This window comes from Rhinolophus hipposideros, assembly GCF_964194185.1.
Source record: "Rhinolophus hipposideros genome assembly, chromosome: 2".
NCBI classification, from domain to species: Eukaryota; Metazoa; Chordata; class Mammalia; order Chiroptera; family Rhinolophidae; genus Rhinolophus; species Rhinolophus hipposideros.
The window spans coordinates 441,986-468,249 of NC_138048.1; the positions used below are offsets into that span (position 1 = coordinate 441,986).

Sequence of the window (26,264 nt, forward strand, 5' to 3'; positions counted from 1 at the left end):
AATAAAATAAAATAAAATAAAACTAAAAAAAAAAAAAAAAGAAAAGAAAAGACTAGTAAGCCTGAATTCAGGGTGGGGTGAGAGCAGCGGTCGGACGGCAGGCTCTCAGCAGGGTCTGACGGGGAGGAGAGGCTTCTACAGTGCAGACTGGAGGGCCCGCCAGACACTCTCCATATGCCGGCTTGTGTCCCGGTGGTTCCACATGAAACTCAGGAGCAGTTCTGGCTGATCTGAGGGGAGCCAGGGCCCTCATTCTTCTCCAGCCTGAAGGTCATGGAGCCCGGACCCCTCACTTCCAGGAACGTGCCCACTCTGCTGGGGCTTGAAATAGTGGCCAGGTGCTGCCTCCCGGGGACGTCAGAGGCAGCACCCAGTGCTCGGTGTGTTGTTTTACCCAGCCACCTCCGGTCACTCTGAGAACAGACTGAGCTCTGCTCTCTCCTGACTGGCCTCCAGACCCTCAGCAACCTCGGTGCACTGTGGGCGCCCCAACCCAACACACCATGCTGAATGCAGTGAGTTTCTGCTCGGACCTGTCTGGTGCCACCTCTGAGCTCAAGGGGTCTCTAGGGCTTTGGTTCCCTCAGTGGGAATCGAGCATCTGGGTGTTTGGAGAATGTTGGCCTAAATACCAAACCCACCTTTGACATGGGTCAAGGCTGGGAACTCAAATGCCTAGACGTCCGAGCTGGTCTCCTGAATGCATGTGGGGCTGTGAGCAGCCGAGAGTGCTGGGGGAGGGGCGTGCAGCTCAGGACCCTGCCCCACTGAGGGACGCCAGCCTTTTCATTTTCCAAGAGAAGCCAGACATATCTGAGTTTTAGTGTGAGGATTTAAATATCAGCTCAACAAACTTAAGAAAGTATACAAACCAAATACAACATCACTGAGCCAGACCGACCCAGGAGCCAGCGGTGTGAGACCCCTGGCGTGAAGGCCTGTCTGGGTGCCAGGTCAGCTCTCATCAGCATCTGTGCCCAGTACTGAGGGCCGAGCTCTGGGAATCTGAAACGAATCCCGGAAGGCCCCTGGCTGGGGATTCAGTCTGGTCGGACTCCCGCCGGGAGCCTCACTGCCACAATCACCCCTTGCAAGAGGGGGCCAGCTGGTTTGGACAGTGAGAGGTGGCACCAACCTCCCTGGTGTCGCCTGGTGGAAACCAAGGCAAGGCAGGCCTTTTGACCTGGGGTGGGGCAGCCGGGGCAGAGGGGGGCAGTGGGAGAAGGCATCCTGGCCCCTCGTGGGTATGCGAGAAAGGAGAAGAGCACGGCAGGCGCTGGTCCTGTGTAGGACAGAGAAGGGGTGATGAGCCTTAAATCCAGGCCCCCAACTACTGTGGTTTTGGACGGCCCAGCAACGAGTCCCTGGCAGTGTTTCAACGTGCAGACTGAAGGCGGGTCAGACAGCACAATGGCCACCGGTACAGGACAAGACAGGACAAGAATGTCCCTGCTTCTGGGGACATGACAATGCTACATCAGGGCAGCCTCCCCTGGGGACACTCAAGAATGTGCAGGGCAGCAGAACTGTCACCCCACCCCCTCTCAGAAAGATGGGTGCAGCCTGAAACTCAGGGACCTCCAACAGGAAGAGAGGAAAAGAGAGGATGTGGCACATGAGAAGGAGCAAGGTCAAAAAATGAAGTCAGTGGGGGGTGTCCTGGGTAGGAGCTGGCTCCCAAATCCCCAGGTCCCCGTGACCTACTCACACCCAAAGGCCTTCCAGCTGCGTCTGAGAATAAATGCTGACTGCAGCACTTCCTACGCGCCATGTGTCTAACCCTGTGAGGCCCGTACCGGCATCACCTCATTGGACAGACAAAGGGAACACAGCTCAGACAGGATGGCAGCCCGGCCACAGCCGCCAACGCAAGGGCTGGGATTTGAACCCTGGCTGCTGGCTCTGGAGCTCAGCCCTGACCTATATAGTCCCTCTGGGATTACATTCTGTTATTTGGCATATTTGCATATCATCTATGCCACTTACTTCATGCTTTCCTATCAATATTTCGTTTCAGTAAAGTCACTCTGCCTTAAATTCAAACCTCTTATCACCGGCAAGCAGTAACTGTAAAAGTCGAGGCAGTGAGCGCTGTGTGTAATGCTATTCAATTCTCCCTCCCGGGGCTTCTGTCCTCCGGGGCACAGAAGGAAGGAGAGAGAATGGGAAAACGAGTGCCTCCTGACTGCGAGGTTAGAGTGCGCGCTGGGTCACGGCCACGTGTGGACAGCGCTCCAGCCGCCACACACGCCAGCCCCAGACAGACTTACACTGGTTCTCAAAGAGCAGGACCTGCATGCCGCACAGGGAGAAGGACTGTCGGAAGCTGTACGTCACCGAGTTCTTCTTCTTCTGGAAGATCTTGGTGACCTGGGGGCAGCCAGAGACAGAGGCTGAGCCACATGTCTGCACTGCCCTGGAGCAGCTCGGGGAGCTCAGGGCTATAAACGGACCAGGTGGTGACCTTGTTCTCCTGTGTGAGAATGACTCTGCAGGTCAGAGGTCAGGAGGCCCCTGCAGCAGGGCAGAGCTGGCATGGGGGAAGCACAACCATTCACACCCTGACGTGGACACTGTTTTCTGTTTCTGTGAGGCCCTGGTGCCATCCTGGCTGGCTACAAAGCTCCTCAACCCAGCAGAGAGATGGCAGGCACGTTACCTGGTATGGCACCAACGGCACTACGCCGGGGTCTTATGTCCAGGAAGCCATCTGACCACTGTGACCCTCTGAGAGATTAGTTTTAACAGAGGAAACTGAGATTCGGAGATTTGAAGTGACTTGCTCAAGGTCAGAGATGTTTAATAAAGGACTTGAACCCACACACCTGGATTCCAACCTCAGGAAGCGGAGAAGTGCAGTTAGTCCTCAAACAGGAGGGGTCTGGGGACAAGGGCTTCTAGCAAGGAGTCCGCGGCATGCCGGGGGACAGAACTCCAAGGACAGGCTGCCCTCGCTCTCTGCAGGGGCACCTTCATCCCTGCTAGCTGCATCCACGCTGCCGTTTTTTGGGCAACAGCTCCTCAGCCTCCCTTTCGGGAACCCCCTCTCTGCCACCCTGAGTCCGTGAGTCCTGGGACTGACTCAGGCTTAGCCACTGCGCTAGCACCAAGCTGACTGGCCCTGTGACTAGGTCAGGGTTGGGCATAGGAAGCAACAAGACCTTGGCTTGGATTCTTTGGAAGAGAATCGCTCTGGTGGCCGAGGGGACGGAATTGAGCGGGGAGCTGCCGAGGCTAACTGTCCCTTTTGGCCTGTCCGAGTAGGGAGCCCACACAGAGGAGCCTATGCAGCTGAGAGGTAGAGATCATACAAAGGGGTCCTGCTGGCGTGTCTGCGCCTCCAGGAATAGCCAGGGCTGAGGCTCCAAATCCCCCGGAGGACTTTTGTAGAGCCAAAGCCCTGTTTTCATCAACAGCAGTGTGAGTTGGATCCTGTCCTCTGGCAACCCAAAGCCCTGGGCTCACTCCACCCCCTCACCTCTACCCACACCCGTGTGTGCATTTCCCTGTGGGCACATAGTCAGCTCTCAGCTACAACACCCCACAGGGAACCACGTACCACCAGCAGGTCATTGAACAGGAAGATTTCTCGCTGGTGCAATCCAAGTTTCTGGGGCTTATTTGGGTCTGGAACCTCAAAGAGCCGGCAGTAGCAGACCAGCCGCCGGTGAGGCAGAGAGAGCACCTGTGCGGAGAGGAGAAACTGCCCTTAGCTGCCTGCCCGCCCTCTGGGGCCTGGGCTGCACAGGGGTCAAGCCTGCGTGCTAGGAAACCAGCCCTGGGCCTCGTGTTCAGAAACATCTTATCTTGCAAACCGCGCAGACCTGAATGTGCTTCTTTGGCTTGTAGCCATTTTCCCATCTGTCCTCAGGAGCTCTCTTGCAGGACCACAGTAAGTGCCCCCTTCTGATAAGCCCTCCATTTGGCTCTCTCAGGCAGGTACCACACTTCTGAAAGCAGCATGCTCACATGTGGATCTCCACCCACGAGGGATGCATGCTTTCTGAGTTTCCACAAAGTACCCACTAGTCCCTACAAACGTTGCTCTGCAGTAGTCTACTTGAGATGAAGAAACTGAAGCACAGAGGTGGAGTAACTTGCCTCAGCCATATGACCAGGGCGCTGCAGAGCACCAGAGTTTTCCCATTCTCCCAGGTACCTCCGAAGGGATTTCAATGTTTCTGAAGCTTGAAAGACCCTGTCCAAACTCCTGAGTCAGCTGTCACCTCCCTCCTGCACACCTGCCTCTGAACAGGCCTGCACGGTTTCAAAGGGTGCCCACCTGCTGTAGCCCAAGCGGCTCTCAAGGTCTGATGTGACAAACCATCCCGGAAGCCCAGTCGTGGCTCTGGGAATGTCCAGGCTCATGCAGCAGACAGAAAAGTTAGTGGGGGACAGCATACACCAGGAGAAGACCCCCAGCAGGTAAGCAGGGTCACAGCCAGGGAGCATTCAGTCTGCAAGGGGTGCCCTGAAGGCGGGGGAGGAAAACGTGCGGCCCAGCCTGGCACGCTCAGAGAACAATACTGTTTGGAGCCAAAGTACAAAGGAAAAATGGTGGGACGTGGGGCTGCAGAAGTAGGTGAGGGCAGGTCACAGAGGCACTCAGTGGTCTTGGTCTCCCGCTACGGAAAACTGGCAAGAGGAGGGCGGTCGAGGGGTTTGTGAAGCTGACTCAGCTGACCAGTGAGGGACAGACAGACGCACAAGGGCCATGGTGGGTGACTGCCAGGCTAGCCATGTACACATGTGCTCCAGGGGTATGCACATAAAACTTCCTCAGGACTGTGGCAATGGAGAGGGTCCTGGCGTATGAACAAGTTGTTGGGGGCAGAGCATGGACTGGGGGAGGAGAAGGCCCTCCCACAAAGCAAACTGAGATCATCTGTTTCAGGTGCACGGTCTCGGGGTCTGGGGACAAGCTCAATCAGGCCTAGACGAGAGGGAAGGAGACCATCTGCTCTCAGCCTGACCACAAAGCCCTCCACCATGGCCGTGCTCTCAGGGCCTGCAGAGATTCAAGGCTGGGAGAATTATGAAAATCAAATTTCTTATTGCTCCATAAATTAACTCAAGCAGCCAAAACTGTGGCTGTGCAAGCCAGGAGATGTGGCAGTGCTGGGCACCCCCGGGGGAAATGCCAGCCAGAATGTGAAAACAGAGGGATACTCACACAGCCAAGCCCAGGATGCAGGGATCCAATCTACAGGGGAAACAGTAAAAAAGAAAGAAGACATCACTGCTCCAGAAGACGCTCCTGGGCCCCGAGGGAACCAACGGCAACACCCAAAGAAGCAGTGCCCTTCCTGCACACAGCACCTGCCCTTAGCTCCGTGCAGCCACCCAGGGTGGGCAGGGAGGCCGTCACGCTAGCAAGCTCTGAAAGTACTCGGAGGGCATCCCAGGTCACCAAGAAACTCTGCTCAGCTCTGCCTGTCAGTTTATTAAGAGCCTCAGGTTCTCTTCAACTTTAACCCACAGCAAATGCTTATTATTCCCAAATATTAGAAGCCACTTGAAGAAACCCAAACCCTGAAAGAATTCACCAGCCCAGCCTAGAAGGGGCATCAGGGCCATGGCAGCAGCCGAGGCCAGCAGGGAGCCTGGGGTCACACTGAGAGGGAGGGACGTGGGCGGCAAGCACCCCAGGGCCCCCCGGGACACAAGCCCACGCACCGGCTTCTTCCCCACGATGAGCTTCTCCACCTTCTGCACCTGCGACACGTGGTCCTCGCTGGTCTTCAGCTCTCGCTTGCGGATACGCTCATAGATCCCGATCAGCGTCTCCCGGGGAATGTCCTCCCCGTCATCCACACCTGGAGGAGGCAGCGGCCGGGCATCAGGCTGAGCTGGGACCTGCGCGGCCCACTCAGCCCTGGGCCCGAAGCTCAGCCTGATGGACCAGCTTCTAAACCAAACCAGAACACCATCCCTGTCACCAGTCCCCGCAGAACCACAGATCTCTTGCCCCACGGCTGCTGCGCACCCTCAGAACCCTTCCACCAGGGACAAGGCCAGCACAGCCACCTGGACCGGCTGGGGGCTGCTCAGAGGGCTTCACAAATATTACACTGCTGATCCTGACTGCAGCCCCATGGGGCGGCATAACTGTCCCCATTCCCCAGATGGGAAAGCTGAGGCCTGGGGAAGGAGTTCGGGTTGGAACTGGGGGAAGCTATGTAGATAGGCTTTGTGAGTGCAGCTTCCAACTGGCCTGGGCCCAGGTCCTCACGCCGGCCCTTGTTAGCCTTGCGACTCAGTCTTTCCGAGCTGGGCATCAGAAACAGGCCAGTCAGAGCACGAGAGACCTCACAGGGCCCTGTGAGGACGTGTGGGCAGCGCGTGGCATGCTCCAGAGTGAGAGCTCAGTGTCTAGCAGTTTTGCCAGCTGCTGTCTCACATCGCGTGGGTGAGGCCAGGGCCAGGACTTGAACCCAGGTTGCGCTGACAAGTGCATACCCTTCCTGATACCCTACCCTGAAAACTCCTGTGAGAAAAGCACCGTGGCCCTACTCACAAAAGAAACACAAACTCACTTCCACCCTCAGACCACAGACATTTGACAACATGGCCTGTCAGTGAGGCCATGGGGCGGGAGCTGCCCACAAACCACTGGTGGGATGGTGAAATGGACTGACCCCATGCTGGGCCATTTATCCCATGGGACACGCACAAACAAGGTTGTTTACTGCAGCAGTTACTTCCAAACAGGAGAAAATCAGAACCCACCATTTACCCTTCACAGGGGCCTAACCCACCGGTGGCTGCACACTGGCACGTGCAGTACTGAGCGCCCGCCAGGAACAAGGCCGACGGCCAGAGGGCCACCGTGGACACACTGCACTGGGTTTCTTTAAAAAGATTTTTCTTTGTCAGTTATAGCTGACACACACTATTATGTTAGTTTCTATCAGTTTCAGGTGTACAGCACAGTGGTTAGATGTTTATATAACTTATGAGGTGATTAGTCTAGTGCCTATATTCCCTATGCTGTACTTCACATCCCGGTGACTATTTTTATAACTGGCAATTTGTACTTTTTTTGTTTTTTAATTTGGGCAAGGGGAACAGGACTTTATTGGGGAACAGTGTGTACTTCCAGGATTTTATTCCAAGTCAAGTTGTTGTCCTTTCAGTCTTAGTTGTGGAGAGCGCAGCTCAGCTCCAGGTCCAGTTGCGGTCGTTAGTTGCAGGGGGCGCAGCCCACCATCCCTTGGGGGAGTCGAACTGGCAACCTTGTGGTTGAGACCCACTGGCCCATGTGGTAATCGAACCGGCTGCCTTCGGAGTTCAGAACATAGAGCTCCAACCACCTGAGCCACGGGGCCAGCCTACAATTTGTACTTCTTAATCCCTTCACCTTTTTCACCAACCCAGTTTGTTCTCTGTATCTATGAGTTTGTTTCTGTTTTATTTTGTTTTTCAGATTCCACATGTACGTGAGATCATATGATATTTCTTTTTCTCTGTCGGACTTATTTTACTCAGCATACTACCCTCTAAAGGCCATCCACGTTGTAGCATGATTTCACTCTTTTTTATGGCTGAGTAATATTCCATAATATAAATGCACCACATCTTCTATCTCCAGTCATCTTGGGCACTTAGGTTGCTTCCATAACTTGGCCATTGTAAATAATGCTGCTTTGAACATAGGGCTGCATACACCTTTTTGCTTTTTCCATGCCTTTACTTTCTGTCTGTGTGTGTCTTTTGATCTGAAGCGAGTCTCTTGTAGGCAGCATATACAAGGGTCTTGTTTTCTTATCCACTCAGCCACCCTATGTCTTTTGATTGGAGCATTTAGTCCATTTACATTGAAAGTGATTATTGATAGGTAAGCAGTTATTGCCATTTTATTATTCATATTTTTTATCTTTTTTTTTTCTTCTTCTTCTTAAAGAAGTCCCTTTAACATTTCTAGTAATACTAGTATGGTGGTGATGAACTCCTTTAAATTTTTCTTGTCTGGGATCTCTTGGATTTATTCCATGAAAAATAGAAAAGTACAAAACAGAAGAGGGTAAAACCAACCATGCACATTTGTACTTGCTTGAGCAAAGGAATTTTAGGAGGGATGTCAGGAACTAAAACCTGATGGCCTCTAGGGAGAGATGGTAAGGCCTGGCAGATGGCGGGAGTAGGGGGTCTCTACCATGGACAGTTTATACCTTCTGGGGTTTTTGAAATAGACTTCACTTTTAGAATAGTTTTAAGTTCACAGAGAAACAGGACACAGTACAGAGATTCCCCGTATGGCCTCTGCTTTCCCGCTAGCCTCTCCCACTATCAAGCTCTCTCACCGGCTGGTGCGTTTGTTACAGCTCACACCGACATGTCATAGTCGCCAAGTCCAGCTTGCCCCACACTCACTCTTAGTGTTGTACTTCCTACGACAAATGTATAATGACATGCATTCGTCACTGTAGTATCATAAAGGCTGTCTTCACTGCCCCAAAACTCCTCTGTGCTCTACCTGCTCATCACTTCCCGTCCTCCCACCCCCAACGCCTGGCAACCACTGACCTTTTCACTGTCTCCATAGTTTTGCCTTTTCCAGAATATCATATGGTTGGGATCATACAGTACGTAGCTTTTTCGGATTGGCTTCGTTCACTTAAAATATGCATGTAAGGTTCCTCCATGTCTTTTCATGGCTTGGTAGCTCATTTATTTTTACTGCTGAATGATATCCCATTGCCTGGATGGACCAGTTTATTTATCCATCACCTACTGAAGGACATCCTGGTTGCTTCCCAGTTTTGGCAATGATGAATAAAGCTGCTGTAAACATCTGTGCACAGGATTTTGTGTGGACGTAAGTTTTCAGCTCGTTTGGGTAAATATCGAGGAGTGTGATTACTGGGTAGTATTACTTTCTGGCTTTTGAACTATGTAAAGATAATATCCATTCAAAAAATAAATTAAAAACTTTTAAAACAAATAGCAATAAAAGTAAAATGCTGCTTGCTCATCTGGCTTCTGAGCTGGTGAGCTATTCCTCCTTCATCTGTCCTGCTGCTGGACCAACTGGGGAGACTGGAGGGAGCGATTCCAGAGAAAATCTGTGTCCAGTGTGTGTGTGTATATGTGTGTCTGGGGGGACGTCTAAAAATAACAAGCCAGACGTGTGCTCAGACAGAGTGCCAGCCTGGCTTTCAGGAATCAGGGTGCTGCCTTCTCTGACACTCATTTGCTGTGTGACCTTGGGCAAGTCCCTTCCTTCTCTGAACCTTGGCTACCCCTTCTGAAGCACAAGGAAGATGGGGCAGAACACCCCCAAGTCTCTGGCTTGAAAAGAGGGGGTATGGTGGGAACAGCAGCTTGCTCTCCTGGTTTTGGGGTGCTCAGCGTCTGCTCTGGGAAGTGGACTGATAATGCCACCCTGTCCCCAGACTGCTGGGATAGCTGGGTGCAAAGATGGATACAAACCACAGAGCCACTGACACGAGGGGGGCCAGTTGGCAAATATGTGACTCAGCTGCCATGTCCTTCCCTGAGCTTTCTGTCCTCTGGGCTAATCATTTCTGACTCCCTTGTCACTGCCCACAGGACCAGCAGCCGGGCTATCATGGTGGTGCCCACCCTGGGTGGGAGGGCACTAGGATGGTTCACATCCCGGGGAGGACACGGAGAACCCCCACAGGAGAGCTGTCCTGCCCCAAGAGAGGGGATGACAGAGCAGCAGTTTTACAGAAATAAAGAGAAAAGCAGAAAATTTAAATGGCTCAAGGAGCTCACATTTGGACTTGATTTAGACCAGCTTTTTTCCTTTTTATAAAAATATACCATTTCTGACAGTCGCTGGTCATAGGAATGGCGGCAGCAAGGTGGGCTTGTTGAGTTCTCCTCCGGAACTTACCACACATTGAACACCTATAACCCATCAAAGGACTCTCTGCTCATCACACAGAACAGCTGAGAGACTCGCACGAAGATTACTTGAAAGTGGGCAAACTGGGCGAGCAGGGGAAGAGGGAAGGGAGCTCTGTGGAGCTGTGGGGGCCCCAGGATGCAGACCAGAGAATACAAAAGCCAGGCAGTAGGCTCTTTCCCTGCATCCCACAGCTGACCTCTCCCGCCTGGGCCCCTCCCGGCACTCTCCCACAGCTCTCCCACCCCACCCTTCCAGAGTCTCAAGCTGCTCCCTGATCTGAGGAGTAGTGTCAGATTATTTGAAGTCATAACGGAGCCTTAGCACTCAGGATCTGGGAAAAACCCATTTGCAGCTGTGACCTAGGGAAGAAGTCAGCCTGGAGACAGAAGACTCCTCCCTCCCCAGCCCCCACCTTTTCTGGACTGCCTGCATAGGGCAATTACAGCTGCTAAGACATACCCAGGGGCCAATAGCAGGAGGCAGAGGCAGCTCTGGGCTTTCAGCAGCTCAGAAATCTCATGTCCTCCACATCCCCAGACAGAAGAAGTGCCCTAAGACCCAGGAGACCTGGGCACAGGGAATAAGCCCACCTCCCAGTGGCTGGCTGTGGTGCTCTCAGTGCGCCTTTGTGCAGGCGAGGGCAGAAACTGCACTGACTGTAAAAAGTACCTACCACACCCATGGCCCCACTCCTCTAGCTCTGCCACCACAAGACGCAGAGGAGTCTTTGTACAGCAGACAACGACCTGGAGATAGCTTGGTCGGCTCAAGCCAAGACTGGCGTCGCGCTTTTTTTTTTTTTTATTAGTATTACTATCATTTTTAACATATATATATATATATTTCCCCCTTTCTCTCTCTCTTCTTTTTTCTTTTCCTTGCTCTACTTTCCCTTCCTCTTTCCATTTTTCTGTATTGATTTGTTTTTAGTATTTTTAATATTTTTGCCTGTGTTGAGTGTTGCCTATCAGTTGTTTTTACATGTGAGTGTATCTGGATTTTTCTTTGTTGTTGTTATGTTTGGTGATTTGTTTTGCTCTGAAATTGCCCTACACCAGGGCCAGACCAAGAGACACAAGATACAACTCACCCAGAGACCAACTCCAGACCACCAGAGGATTACTGGGTTTGACCTAAGTGACACACCCAAAGGGAATTCTCTACAGGCACAAGAGCCCACAGGGGCCAATCCTCCTCTGAGGGGTCAACCCTCACACAACAGCTCATCCACTGTGGGCCGAGCCAATTCTCACAGTTGGGCAGCCAGGGAGTCAATCCCACCTACTGACAAGCCAAAAGCAATTAAAGCTCAACCTTAACAGTAGAATACGAACAACACAAGGAGCACACGCACAGGAGAATAGGGAGACTGTGCAAGTCAAATACAAAGGACACACACTACATAAGCCCACCCTGCAAAAACTGAGAGACCTAGGGGATCTACCTAACAAACTGAAGCAAACACAGAGAGCCAGCCAGAATGGGGAAACAAAGAAACATGTCCCAAATAAAAGAACAGAAGAAACCTCCACAACTGGAACCAAATGAAGGCGAGGTAACCAACCTGTCAGAGACAGAGTTCAGAACACTGGTGATAAGAATGTTTAGGGAACTTAGTGACGACATAAAGAAGGATAGAGAACTCATAATGAACAACCAGTTAGAACTAAAGAATACAATAACTGAAATAAAGAACACACTTGAAGGAATTACCAGCAGGTTAGATGAAGCAGAGGATCAAATCAGCGACTTAGAAGACAAGTTAGCAGAGATCACCCAAACAGAACAACAGAAAGAAAAAAGAATAAAAAACAATGAAGATGGTTTAAGAGTCCTCTGGGATAACATCAAGCGCAACAACATGCACATCATAGGAACACCAGAAGGCGAAGAGAGGAACCAAGGGATCGAGAACATATTTGAAGTAATAATGTCTGAAAACTTCCCTAACCTGGTGAAGGAAACCGACATACAAACCCAGGAAGTGCAGAGAGTTCCAACCAGGATAAACCCAAACAGGTCCACACCAAGACACATTATAGTTAAAATGGCAAAGGTTAAAGACAAAGAGAGAATCCTAAAAGCAGCAAGAGAAAGACAGCGGGTTACATACAAGGGAACTCCTATAAGACTATCAATGACTTTTCTACAGAAACATTGAAGGCCAGGAGGGAGTGGCAGGAGGTACTCAAAGTGATGGAAAACTAACACCTAGATTGCTTTAGCCAGCAAGGCTATCATTTAAAATGGAAGCAGAGAGAAAGAGCTTCTCGGAAAAGAATAAGCTAAAGAAATTCATTACCACCAAGCCAGCAATGCAGGAAATGTTAAAAGGGCCTCTGTAAACAGAAGATGAAAACAATCTGACAAATGAAGACCAGAAATACAAATAACAAAATGGCAGTAACTATGTACCTATCAATAATCACTTTAAATGTAAATGGATTAAATGCTCCAATTGAAAGACATAGGGTGGCTGAGTGGATAAGAAAACATAGTATATGCTGTATACAAGAGCTCACCTCAGATCAAAAGACACACACAGGCTGAAAGTGAAGGGTTGGAGTAAGATATTTCATGCAAATGGAAATGAGAAAAAAGCTGGAGTTGCAATACTTATATCTGGCAAAATAGACTTTAAAATGAAGAATATGTTAAAAGACAAAGATGGGCACTATATAATAATAACAGGATCGATCCAACAAGAGGACACAACACTAGTAAACATCTATGCACCCAACATAGGAGCACCTAAATATATAAAACAAGGGGCAAGCCCTACAGATGGAAAATCAATATGGAAACAGTGGCCTTAAATGACACATTGGACCAGTTGGATTTAATTGATATTTTTAGAGCATTTCACCCCAAAGCTGCAGAATACACATTCTTCTCAAGTGCACATGGATCATTTTCCAAGATATTTTCCAACATGTGGTCACATGTTAGGCCACAAAACGAGTCTCAATAAATTTAAGACTGGGGCCGGCCCAGTGGCTCAGGCGGTTGAAGCTCCGTGTTCCTAACTCCGAAGGCTGCTGGTTCGATTCCCACATGGGCCAGTGGGCTCTCAACCACAAGGTTGCCAGTTCGATACCTTGAGTCCCTCAAGGGATGGTCGGCTGCGCCCCTGCAACTACCAACCACAACCGCAACTGGACCTGGAGCTGAGCTGCTAAGCTGCACCTTCCACAACTAAGAATGAAAGGACAACAACTTGACTTGGAAAAAAGTCCTGGAAGTACACACTGTTCCCCAATAAAACCTTTAAAAAAAAACAAAAACAAAAAAAGATAATACTTTAAAAATAAATAAATAAATAAATAAATTTAAGAAAACTGAAATCATATCTAGTGTCTTCTCTGACCACAGTGCTATGAAATTAGAAATCGATTACAAAAAAAACCCCCGGAAGACACAGAGATACATGGAGGCTGAATAACATGTTACTAAATAATGAATCGGTCAACCATGAGATCAAGGAAGAAATCAAAAGATATCTCGAGATAAACTAAAATGAAAACACGACCCAAAAATCTATGGGATGCAGTGAAAACAGTCCTAACAGGACTCATAGCAATGCAAGCCTACCTAAAGAAACAAGAAAAATCACAAATCAACAGTTTATCCTTACACTTAAGGGATCTGGAAAAAGAACCACAAAATAAGCCCAAAGGGAGTAAGGAAGGAAATAATAAAGATCAGAGTGGAAATAAATGAAATAAAGACCAAAAAAGCAATACAAAAGATCAATGAAACCAAGAGATGGTTTTTCAAGAAGATAAACAAAATCAGCAATCCTTCAGCCAGACTCATCAAAAAAAAGAGAGAGGGGACCCAAATTAATAAAATCGGAAATGAAAAAGTAGTACAACAGACACAACAGAAATACAAAAAATTTAAAGAAATTACTATGAGCAACTATATTACTATAGCAACTATATTACTATACACCAACAAATTAGACAATGTGGAAGAAATAGATAATTTTCTAGAGGCATACAACCTTCCAAGGCTAACTCAAGAAGAAATGGCAAACCTTAATAGACTGATTACCACCAGGGAAATTGAATCAGTAATCAACAAGCTACCAACAAAAAAAAGTCCTAGACCAGATGCTTTACAGGTGAATTTTACAAAACATTCAAAAAAAAAATTATCATCTATTCGCCTCAAACTATTCCAAAAAATCCAGAAGGAGGGAAGGCTCCTAAACATTTTTTATGAGGCCACTATCACCCTGATCCCCAAATCAGACAGAGACATTATGAAAAAAGAAAACTACAGGCCAATATTAGGAAATAAATATAGATGCAAAAATCCTCAACAAAATATTAGCAAACGGAATTCAGAAATACATTAAAAAGATCATACACCATGATCAAGTGGGATTTATTCCTGGCATGCAAGGTTGGTTCAACAGCCACAAATCAATTAATGTCATACACCATTTACTTTTCACAAAATGAAAAATAAAAGTCATATGATCATATCAATAGATGCAGAAAAGCATTTGACAAAATCCAGCAGCCATTTATGATGAAAACTCAAGACAGTGGGAATAGAGGGACCACATCTCAACATAATAAAGCCCATATGTGATAAACCCATAGCTAACATCATACTCAACTGGGAAAAGCTGAAACCAGTCCCCTTAAGATCAGGAACAAGGCAAGGTTGCCCACTTTCTCCAGTTCTATTCAACATTGTTCTGGAAGGTCTAGCCACAGCCATCAGACAAGAAAAAGAAATAAAAGGCATTCAAATTGGTAAGGAAGAAGTAAAATTGTCACTATATGTAGATAATATGATATTATATATAGAGAACCCCAAAGACTCCACCAAAAAACTATTAGAACTGATAAATTTAGTAAAGTAGCAGGATACAAAATTAATATTCAGAAATCAGTTGCATCTGTATATACCAATAATAAAATATCAGAAGGAGAAATTAAGAAAATAGTCCCGGGCCGGCCCAGTGGCTCAGGCAGTTGGAGCTCCGTGCTCCTAACTCTGAAGGCTGCCGGTTCGATTCCCACATGGGCCAGTGGTTTCTCAACCACAAGGTTGCTGGTTCCACTCCTCCGAATCCTGCAGGGGATGGTGGGCTTGACCCCCTGCAACTAAGATTGAACACGGCACCTTGAGCTGAGCTGCCTCCCAGATGGCTCAGTTGGTTGGAACGCAAGCTCTCAACCACAAGGTTGCCAGTTCGATTCCTTGAGTCCCGCAAGGGATGGTGGGCAGCGCCCCCTGTAACTAGCAACAGCAACTGGACCTGGAGCTGAGCTGTGCCCTCCACAACTAAGATTGAAAGAACAACAACTTGACTTGGAAAAAAAGTCCTGGAAGTACACACTGTACCCCAATAAAGTCCTGGTCCCCTTCCCTAATAAAATCTTTCCAAAAAAAAAAATTAAAAAGAAAAAAGAAAATAGTCCCATTTACAATTGCTTCAAAGACTATAAAATACTCAGGAATAAATTTAACCAAAGAAATAAAAGACCTGTACTCAGAAAATTATAAGACACTGAAGAGAGAAATGAAAGAAAATACAAATAGATGGAAACACATACCATGCTCATGGATAGGAAGAATTAATATCAATAAAATGTCCACACTGTCTGAGGCAATATACAGATTCGACGCAATTCCTATCAAACTACCAACGACGTTTTTCACAGAAATAGGGCATATAATCCTAAAATTGAAACGGAACCATAAAAGACCCCAGATAGCCTTGGCAATCTTGAGAAATAAGAACAAAGTGGGAGGTATCACAATACCTGACATCAAATATATTAAAAGGCTACAGTAATCAAAACAGCATGGTACTGGCATAAAAACAGACACATAGATCAATGGAACAGAATTCAGAGCCTAGAAATAAATCCATGCCTATATGGTCATTTAATCTATGACAAAGGAGGCAAGAATTTACACTGGGGTAAAGACAGTTTATTCAATAAATGGTGCTGGGAAACTGGACAGACACATGCAAAAAAATGAAGCTGGACCACCTCCTTACGCCATAAACGAAAATAAATTCAAAATGGATTAAAGACTTAAATATAAGATCTGAAACCATAAAACTCCTAGAAGAAAACATAGGGAAGAAAGTTTGCAGACATTATCCTTAGTAATATTTTTACTGATATATCCCCTCGGGCAAGGGAAGAGAAAAAATAAACATATGGGATTATATCAAACTAAAAAGCTTTTTCACAGAAAATAAATCAATAAAACAAAAAGGCATCCTATTGTATAGGAGAAGATATTTTTCAATGATACATCTGATAAGGAGTTAATATCCAAAATTTACAAAAAACTCATTCAACTCAACACTAAAAAAACAAACCCAATTGAAAAATGGGCAGAGGACATGAAGAGACATTTCTCTAAAGAGGACATACAGATGGCCAACAGACTTGTGAAAAAATGCTCAACCTCACTAATCATTAGAGAAATGCAAATAAAAACCACAATGAGATACCCCCTCACCCCAGTCAGAATGGCTATTATCAATAAATCAACAAACAACAAGTGCTGGCGCGGATGTGGAGAAAAGGGAACGCTTGTGCACTGTTGGTGGGATTGCAGATTGGTGCAGCCACTGTGGAAAACAGTATGGAATTACCTTACGATCTAGCAATTCCACTCCTAGGTATCTATCCAATGAAATCCAAAACACTAATTCGAAAAAATTTTTGCACCCCTATATTTATTGCAGCACTATTCACAATAGCCAAGACATGAAAACAATTGAAATGCCCATTGGGAGACGACTGGATTAAGAAACTGTGGTACATTTATACAATGGAGTATTATTTGGACATAAAGAAGAATGAAATCTTAGCATTTGCAACGATATGTATGAACCTAGAGAACATTATGCTAAGTGAAATAAGTAAGACAGAGAAACATAAATACCATATGATACCACTTATATGCGGAATCTAAAGAATAGGATAAATGAACAGGCTAATCAGACACAGTCTCAAAGACATAGAGAAAAAAACTGAGGGGTGCTAGTTGGGAGGGGGTGGGGATGAGGGAGAGAGTGAGGGGATTAGAAAGCACAGTCCATAACCACAAGATTGCCACAGGGATACGAAAGTCAGTTTGGGAAATATAATCAATAATGTTGTAAAGATTTTGCAGGGTATCCGATGGACACTTGTCTCATTAGGGAGACCACCTCAGGGATGATGTAGATGCCTGATCACTGCACTGTACACCTGAAACTGAAGCTGAACAATAATGAATGTCAACTACAAGTTTATATATATATTTTCCCTACAAGAAGTAGAGTACAGCATAAGGAATAGAGACAGTGGAAATGTAATGGCTGTAGGCGATGTCAGAGGGGTAGTAGATTGGGGGAGAGGGGTTATCACTGTGTGAGGGGTGTAAATGTCTAACTGTTTTACATTGTTTTGTATAATTAAAACTATTACTACATATATATATATATATATATATATATATATATATATATATATATATATATATAATTTCTAAGGGGACCTTTGCCCTCGGCAGCTAGCATTTCTCAAGCAGAGGGACACGGTTCCTACCCGTCTTCCTTCCAGATCCATGAGGGGCATGCCGTCTCCTAACATGGAGCCACCTAGAAGATGGCCGTTCCCTTTTCAATTCCTTCCCACCTAACACCAGGAGAAGGCCTCCCTTTTTGCTGCCCACCTCATCAGCAGCTGTCTAACATTGGCCCACCTGACGAGGAAGAGAGGGCAGCCTTGCGGCCCAGCCAGGAACAGCTTTGGCTGGAGCCAACAGTGGTGCTTTCTTTTCACTGTATTCATTTTTATGGTGACTTCCTATGTGTAGCAAATGCTACTAGTTTCCCATGTATGGTGATGATATAAGGTTCCTTTTTCAAATGTATTTAAATAACAAAACAGAAACAAGGCTCCCAGTAGCCCAGTTCCACTCTGTGCTCCTGGACATCTCTGAAGCAGGCCCTGGTTGGCCTGTGTGTGGCCGAGCCTCCAGCACTGCGCCGAGCGGCTCCCTCGGGCCTCTGCCCCCTCATGAGTAAGACCCCTCCACTGCGACCTGTCAAAGCCCTGTGTGTCCTTCCCTAACAGGCTGGAAGCACCACTTCCTCAGGAGCGAGCCCCCGCATCCCGAGGCCCCGCATGCGTGGCCCAGGCAGTGCCCCCATGTGCACCCCTAAGACAGCATTTGCTCTTTCCTGTAGTTTGTGCTGCACATGCACATCCGTGGGGGGCCCTCTGCCGAGACCCCGTGCGTGTGTGCTGCAGCCTCGCTGCCTTGCTGTCCCCTGCGTCCGCCCAGCATGAGGGAGTGCCGCATCCGTCAGCCCACACCTGCTGGGGCCCATGTCAGAGGGTGTCCAGGAGGCTCTGCTTCTGAGCCCAGGGCCCCGACAGCTCACCTCGGAGGTTCTTGACAAAGTCCTCCAGCTTCATTTTGCGCTCGGGCTTGACGTTGGGGCTGTACATGTCCGTGTTGAGTAGGATGACAGCGAAGGCCAGGATGAAGATGGTGTCCGGGTTCCGGAACTGCCGCACGACCCCGGGGTTGCAGATGCAGTACCGCTGGCTGGGGGCAGGGGGCAGCGAGGAGGGTCAGGGCCAGCTGGGCAGGGCGGGGTGGTGTGTCCACCTGGCTGCTCACTGCTGCTGCATCTGGTGAACAGGCTGACGCTTCCCTGACTACCACTCACACCTCTCCCTGGAGTTGTTCCCAACCACCTGTGCTCCAGCTGGCACTGGCTCTCAGGGGGAGGACTGCATGCCCTGCCTCCCTACGAGCTGGCGCAGCCACGCGACTACGTTCTGGCCAATGGGATCTGGACACCAGGAAGGCTGTACCTTAAAAGGCGGGGTGGCTCTGCACTGTCTTCCCCTGTCTGGACTGGGGCTTGACAGTGGACGCCGACATGAGATGACGGGAGCCTGGCCTCTGCACCCACTCAGAGCAGACGCACTGTATCCCCTTTCAGCTGTGGCTGCTGGGGCACCTCTGCTGTGACAGCTGAACAAATAGCCTCACTAACACACTCTGCCTCACTGGTCGTCTTCTTCCTGTGTTCACCGCCTGCCCCCTGCCCCGACCTCCAAGAGGCCCCTGCACAGGGAACCTTACGGAGCGGTGCGAGACTGGCAGAGACAGACAAGAGGAACCCGGTGGGGCCGCCACTGGCACTCAGGCAACATGGCCTTCAATTCCGTCTTCCCTGTTAGTGCTACCTGCTCCCAGAAGCCCTGCAGGAAGCAAGTGGCCGAACAGCCCCCTCCTGGGGCTCTGGGGCTGTCCTCCCCATGTCCTCATTCCTCCTTGGCCCCACCACGGGTGCTGAGCCCAGAGGACTGGGTCAGCAGCTGATTCGTGTCTGCCACACGCAGCATGGTGCAGAGCGGCCCCTACACAGCCAGTGTGCCCAAGTCCTGGCATGAAGACCGCAGCGAGAGCTGATGTCGGGGGCAGGCTCTCCTCAGTGCGGCACTACACTAAGTGTGCCCACACGTCCTAAGCGGCTGAAGTCTCCACCCTGTGTAGGGTAGGTGCTCTTGTTATCCCTACTCTGCAGGCAAGGCTGTGAGGCACAGAGAAGTTAAGCAACAAGCATAAGCACACAGATGGTCAGTGGCGGAGTGCGTGTTAGAACCAGGTCACCTGGCTCTGCAGCTTGTGCCCTGGACTACTGAGAGTGAGTGGCTGCCCCTGCGAAGTGGCAGATGAATGGTGACACAGAGGGGCTCACGAATGGGTGAGGCCATGAAGATTTGGACGAAGAGAGGCTCAAAACGCTGGTTCTAGCACAAATCAGCACCGCGCCTGGCACCCAGGAGGGACTCCGCCTCACCCCAGGCAAGCTCAGGGCCACCTGACCCTGAGTAGGTAAGGGATTGAGGCATTCGGCCCTTGAGCCAGGAACCTTCATTCCCTGATGCCCATGCCCCCGCCCTGCCCTGGCCCCAACCTGAAGGCCTCAATGAGCCGCTCCACCTTCTGAGCTTCCCCCTGGACCCGGATGTGCGCCTGGAACTTCCTCAGGGCTTCGTCCAGCTCCATGGCAGAGAAGTCCATCTCATCGACCACGCAGCTGGAACGAGACAAAGGCGCATCAGCGACCTCCACCCGCACAGCCTCTGCGGGCCTTCTCGTTAGGTGACGTGAACACATGCTTGCGGAGGGTAGGGCACAAAAGGGGTTGGTGCAGGAGGGCCAGTGAGCCGCCCGAGGGCCATGGGGATGGCCTTATGCTTGGCTTCCTCCAATCGTCAAACACTCCAGATTATGGCCAAAGATCCCCATGCTTCTGAGGGGAGTCCATGAACCCCTGAAACCGCAGGAAAATGTTGGTGCTTATGCCAATGTGTGCGATTTTCTACAGACACACAGAGCCAGAGAATACGGCTGTTCTCGATAAAGACCCATGGTGCAGAAACAAAAGTTTCCAAGCGTGTCTGTTACACCAGGCACGTAGCAGTTCTTCTAGTGTCCTGCGAGGGAGCTGAAGAGCACGCTCATGGGGGCACTAACTTGCCAAACTGCGATTTCACACTGTCCGTCCTCTCACGCCAAGGGTATGGGGAGAGGTGGCTGGGTTTGGCCAGGTATTTTTGAGAGGCACTTCAGAGGGGCCTTTCCATACTCGTCTGCCAATCAGAGGATTGGAGGGTGGAGCTTGGGAGGCCTCTGGTAACAGGCATTGCTTGGTTCCACTCTTATCACAGCCGTGCCCCCGAGTACAACCTGCTCTGTCCTCTGATCAGGACCCCTGAACAGAGAAGGTGGGGTCTGCACCAGCGACCCACGCAGCAGGCGCTGGTGTCTAGTCTATCTGTTTGTAACAAAGCTGTGGCCACCCCTGTTAGGACTGCAGAGGCCTGGCCATGGGGGACCTAGTCCCACTCCAGGGCCCACCCTCCACTGGGGGCAACAGACTTGGGATAAGCTATGGTGCGCCCATCCTTCCCATTCAGGGCCTCTTAGGGCTACAGCCTTTGTGGGGAAAGGTAGGAGGGCAGCAGCCACATGGGACGATCTGCTGACCAGCGTCCAAGTAGGTTGCTGGTGCAGGGGGCAGGGGCGGGGACACTCTCATGCTTCCTGCGGCCACTATTTTCTGATCCAAGGAGGACAATGCACGGATTTCCTACAGACCAGAAGCCAGTGTGGAGGCAGGTGCAGAGGACAGCTTAGAAATGGCTGGGGGGAGGGGGTGGGGGAGGGGGAGGCTGGACCAACATTGTCTTGGGCCCAATTCACCAAAGAGATAATCTACTTTCCCCTGAACCATTTCCTCACACCGGTTTAAAAGGGGGAGAGCAACACTAACCACCCTAACAACGCAGCAGGCCAAAACAAAAACGCTGAGCAGGAAGAACACAGCCCAGAGGGCAAGGCTGGCTAAGGAGGGGCGCCAGCAGCACGCCAGCGACATAGCAGCCAGCACCACAGCCCTGGCTCGCTGCACCTCCCGTGTGTGTCTGCATGTGTCCATGTGTGTGCTATGTGTACGACTAAGTACATACGTGCACATGCGAGTCCCTGGGGGGGGGCACCCAGGCCAGGTGCTCCCCATGACCTGTGGTACAAAGAGGTCACAGGCAGGGCCCCCCCACCTCCCCCAGGGAAGCATCAGAGGCAGCAGGAGAACACATGGCCGGCCCTTCCTCCCTGCAGACGGCCCGGCCCCGGGGGGCATGCCCTTCGCTTGTCCTTTTCCCTGACGAGCCTGGCTGCACAGACGAATGGCTCGGCTCTCATTCTGATGACTAGCTCTTTCCTCTGCTTTGATTTCTGCTCCTGGACTATTGCCCAGGGTCAGCCCTATCAGCTCGTCGCTGCCTGGGTCAGAAAAGTCCTCACTAACATGCTGGGGATCAGCAGAGGGTGGACCTGTGCTAAACCATCCCTATCCCACTGGCTTTGGCTCCTCGTCTGTGAAAGGGGTCATCGATCCCTGACACCCACCCGCGTGGGTAAGATGAGGAGGATACAGGGCCTGACACACAAAGTGCTCTGTAAACACAAGGGTCCAAACACAGGTAGGTGCCTTTCTACTTAGGGCAGTCTGAAGGAGGAACAGAGAGATTTAGGGTATGTGTTGGACAGGACTTCTCAAAACTGCCAGCAGATCCCAGGGAGCTGGGGACCCATTTTTCTGCAGGGTTCTAAGTAGCTGAGTGTTATGGTCCACAGCTCTCTGGGCTGGGGATGTGGGGTCAGGAGGTGGGGGTTGGACTCTCAGCCCCCTGCCCTGATCTCCCATCCAGGAAAGGCGAGAGAGTTAGGGGCAGAGCTGTGGGTATGGGGCTAGGGTCTGGACCAGCTACCCCTATTCCCTCGCAGGGCATATATCAAGGCCCTGACCTCCAAATCTCCTACCCTCCCCCAGTGCTGGGTGGCTCGGCTTGACTGGAGGGGTGGTGCCAAGGGTGCACATGGGGGGCACCTAAGGGTCGATGTGTGCATGCATGGTGGCCAGTTATGATGTATAAGATGGTGTGGGGGTACCCAGGAGCTAGAAGGAGGTAAGGGGAAGATTTGGTGTATGTTCTGCAGCAGGGTGAGCCAGACAGGTCATGGAATCTGTCACAGGAATGTGAGCACACCACCCCACCCTCGCCCAGAACTCACTCCAGTACATCGCGGTTGAACTGTTTCTGCCGGTTGCCCAGAAACTCGCCGATCATCTGCCGGCTGAGGCCCTTGCGCTGCAGCAGGAAGTGGGCCACCCCGACTGGTGTGTCAGGCACGAAGCCACGCTCGATGAGGTACTGGACGCCCTTCTCAGGCTTCCTGGGGGCAGGACAAGAGACAGGCTCAGCCCTGGCAGCCCTGGTCCCTCCAGGCTTCCTTTCCACCTCCACAGGCTCTCAGGGTGCCCCAGCCAGCCCTGACCCACCCCAGACTCCAGGCACCCTGTCCTGTCCCGCCCTGAGCCTTCCACACGGGGAACCCAGAACTGCCCAGACCCTGGACGAAGAACGGCAAGACTGGCCCAGCCACCGGAGCGTGGCCGTGGGAGCTGGAGCACGGCCCCACACGCCAGCTCCACACAGAGCCAGCCCCTGCAGCGCAGCTCTCTGCTCCCCTCCAAGTGGAAGCTGCCATCCCATGCTGTACTTCAGGCAGACTGGAGCCCCCTGCCCAGACACGCTGGCCTGCCCTCCGCCCGCCTGCCCACCCCGCCATGGAGCACAGTCTCGAACACCTGCTGAGCGCTTACTCTGCGCATCACTATCTAAGCACCCTCCACACGAACTTCCTTTCTTCTCACACTCCTAGTGATTGGCACTCTTGTTTCCTGTGCCGGTTACGAGCCCATCAGCCCGTGACTTTGCTTGGGTTAACACAGGCAGCACCATGACGGGTTCTTAGGGTGAGCCCCAGTTCACATCACAGGAAACGGCAGCGCAGCATGTGCCTGGCCACCAAGGAGGGCTTCGGGGACAGGCCGAGCACGCGCAGCTGCACCAGAGCCGTGGGCAGGGAGGCCCCTTCCTCCCCTGGGGCCTCTGTCCTCCTGCTAGTGGTGTGCTATGACATGAGTTTGGCTGCCCTCCCAGGGAGATGCTATGCTCCAAAGAGACAGGGTGGGATGAGGGGGCCACATCATGCCCCTCGGAGGGCAGGTGTCCTCTGACAGCCCCCGAGCCCGAGTTGCTGTGGAGCCTTTGGGGTGACCTGGTACTCACCAGGAGCCACTGAATCACCCACCAATCCAGCAGGCAGAGGTCAGCGTTCTGCTGTCCTCTGGGGGTGTGGGGGGTGGGGGGCTAGTGTCAAGCCACCCATCAACCCAGAAGGTCCCAGCTGACAATGTCCTGCAGATACTGGGATTCCACATGCAAGCAAAGCGAACCTCCTGCAGCAAGGTGACCCTGTTATTTTTATCTGGAGTGACCACACACCCGACCTCATTCTCAGGAGCTCGGCTGGGAATAGCTGCAGGACAGCGGGTTCCTGGCACTGACGTAGTGACAAAGTGGCCCTGTTCCCCACCCCTGCCAGGGCCCCCTGCATACTCCGTTCTCCCCCATGACTCTGGGGTTGCTAACCAAGAACTGCCCAAACTCCAGGCTTCTCCAGCCACTCAGCCACTGATGCTCTGGCCAGCGGAGGTCACACTTCCTCATCGACCATCTCCATGCCCCCACAGGGCCCCAGCCCACACCTGCCTCTCCTCCCTCACTTCTAGGTGAGGGGTCACACCTGAACCTGTATTCTGATGTGGCCGAGCCTCCCCCAGTCAGGTGCCCTGTGTTACCCATCTACCCCTGGCCTGCCTGGCCCCTTGAGGCCCTGGTATGGTGACCAGCTCCAGGCACAGCCAGTCCCTGCTTCCCCAGGGGGTGGCTGCTTTACTTTCTCTGCCGCCACCACTCCCGCCAGTGTTTCATGCAATGTCATGCAACATCATGGACTCCAGGAGAGGGGCTCTTCCATCCTAAAGAAGCCCCAAGCACAATGGGACAGTGGAACACACTGCACGCAGGATAGGCTATGCAAGGGGCCCTGGAATGTAGATTCTTCCTGGATTAAGTACCACGTGTATCCTCTGTGCCAGACACCACTCAGGACAGCCCCAGGGAGCAGGGCCAGCCATAAATGCCCCGCAAAGTGGCAGGCTGCAGTCCAGTCTGAAGGGCAAAGCGACTGAGTGATGGCTGGAGGACGTGGGGAAGGGCTCCTGCTGGTGAAGCACAAGCCTTCTCTGAGTGTGTGACACACAGTGACCAAAGTGCTTCACCGGATTTCCAGGTGGAAGCTACAGAGAATGCAAAGGCCCTCGGGAGGGAAGTGATTGCACAGCTGGAGGACCCCGGGTGGCCTGGGGGAGGGGAGGAGTGCAGAGTGGGCGGGCCAGGCCATTGGGGAGTCCGGTCTTCCTGAGTGGGGTAAGAAGTCCCGGCATGCTCTGAGTAGGGCAGTGGTAGCACCCGGTGTCCATGTCCGAGGAGCTTCTTCTGGCTACTCTTTGGGGAGCAAGGCCAGGCCCGAGCTGGGAGCCCCGCTGGGTGACTCCCACAAGTATCCAGGCTGTGGGGCACAAGGTGGGGAGATGCAGCTGGTTACAATATAATTTGAGGGTAGAGATGATGATATTTGCTGGTGGATGCGTGTAGGAACCCGATGGCTTTCAGCCTGAACCAAACGTGGGAAGGACTGATTCCACTTGGTTGGTGTCACAGCAGGATGCAGGAGAGGAATCTGAACTGACCGGGCCTTGCCCAGTGGCCAGGAACTCGCCGAGCACTGGAGAGGAAAGGCGTGGTGGCCGGAGTACAGGTAAGGCCCTGGGTGTGTGTGGGGGGCTCGAGTCGGGATGGGTATGCTGGCAAAGGAGCCTCTGCATGACCTGACAGCACGCAGCCAGCACGCAGCACATGTGCCCTGAGTCACTTGCCTGTAGGGCCCTTGCTGGCCCCCAGCCACTCCTGGCAGCGCAGTAAGGCCCTCCCGCCTCCAGTGTGCTCCTGGGGGCCCTGCCAGGGGGTGGTCCTAGGTCTATCCGCCTGCTCCTTCACAGAGCTTCCACGGTGACTGAAGGACACATGCCCATATGTCCTATTAAGCATCACACACGGTGACCTACTGAGGGAAGGGATGCAGAGGGGTGAGCTGTTAATGCTGTCCCCCCACTGCCCAACCCCCACCTGCCTCCCCTCGTGGAAGTGAGGGGCCATGGGACGTGCTTTGGCCAATGCACTGTGAGCAGAAGAGGTGAGTGGCACTTTCTGTGGGAGCAGCACCGTCCCCTACGGTGCCTTCCCTTGCCACTGAGAACCTAGCAAGCCACACCCAAAGGAGGTTTCTGCCCATCTTGGCCCCAAGAGACTTGATGACCAGAGCCCTGGCCAACCTACAAAGGACGCTGCCTTGACAGAAATTCACTTGTGCTGTGTTAGCATGACAGAGCTCGGATGCAGGGAGGGTTCGTCCCAGCTAGGGAAACTGGGTCAGAAGGCATCAGGTTCCACCCCATGGCACAGACACAGTAGTGGGGTTCTGGACCCTCCCCAACTTTTTCTTTCTCTTTCTATGATGGTACCACAGGCCTCTGAACATTTCTGACTGGGACACTGGGCTCTAAGGAGTGAAGAGGGCTCATCTGACTCTGTACCCTAGGGGCCTAGCAAGGGCCTGGCCCACAGGCGTAGGGGCAGACACGACTCGGAGAGTGGCCGCCTTACCCTGTGTCTCCAGAACTGTTTTAAAACCTTCCAGCATCTCCCAACCCCTGCAAGACAGAGTTCTGGGCGCCTCATCCCTGATTCACTTCTGCATTCACTCCACAAACAGGACTGAGCCCCTATTCTGGGCCAGATACTGTGCACACCTGTGTCCAAATAAAGTCCCCATTCTTGAAAACATGCATCCCAGC

The 26,264-nt window shown here is 51.3% G+C and overlaps 1 protein-coding gene across 10 annotated transcripts in view; it reads right to left on the reverse strand.

Moving 5' to 3' along the window:
* Nucleotides 1–26,264, reverse strand: part of IQSEC1 (IQ motif and Sec7 domain ArfGEF 1) — a 497,252-nt gene that overhangs the window by 12,838 nt on the left and 458,150 nt on the right. For all 10 annotated transcript variants that reach the window (XM_081066462.1, XM_081066457.1, XM_081066463.1 and 7 more), the window contains 7 exons: nt 22,514–22,675; nt 19,848–19,970; nt 18,297–18,463; nt 5,677–5,816; nt 5,174–5,203; nt 3,560–3,685; nt 2,271–2,370 (listed from right to left, as the gene is read on the reverse strand). In XM_081066462.1, coding sequence (XP_080922588.1) covers nt 2,271–2,370; nt 3,560–3,685; nt 5,174–5,203; nt 5,677–5,816; nt 18,297–18,463; nt 19,848–19,970; nt 22,514–22,675 — 848 coding nt within the window. The remainder of the gene's footprint in view (nt 1–2,270; nt 2,371–3,559; nt 3,686–5,173; nt 5,204–5,676; nt 5,817–18,296; nt 18,464–19,847; nt 19,971–22,513; nt 22,676–26,264) is intronic.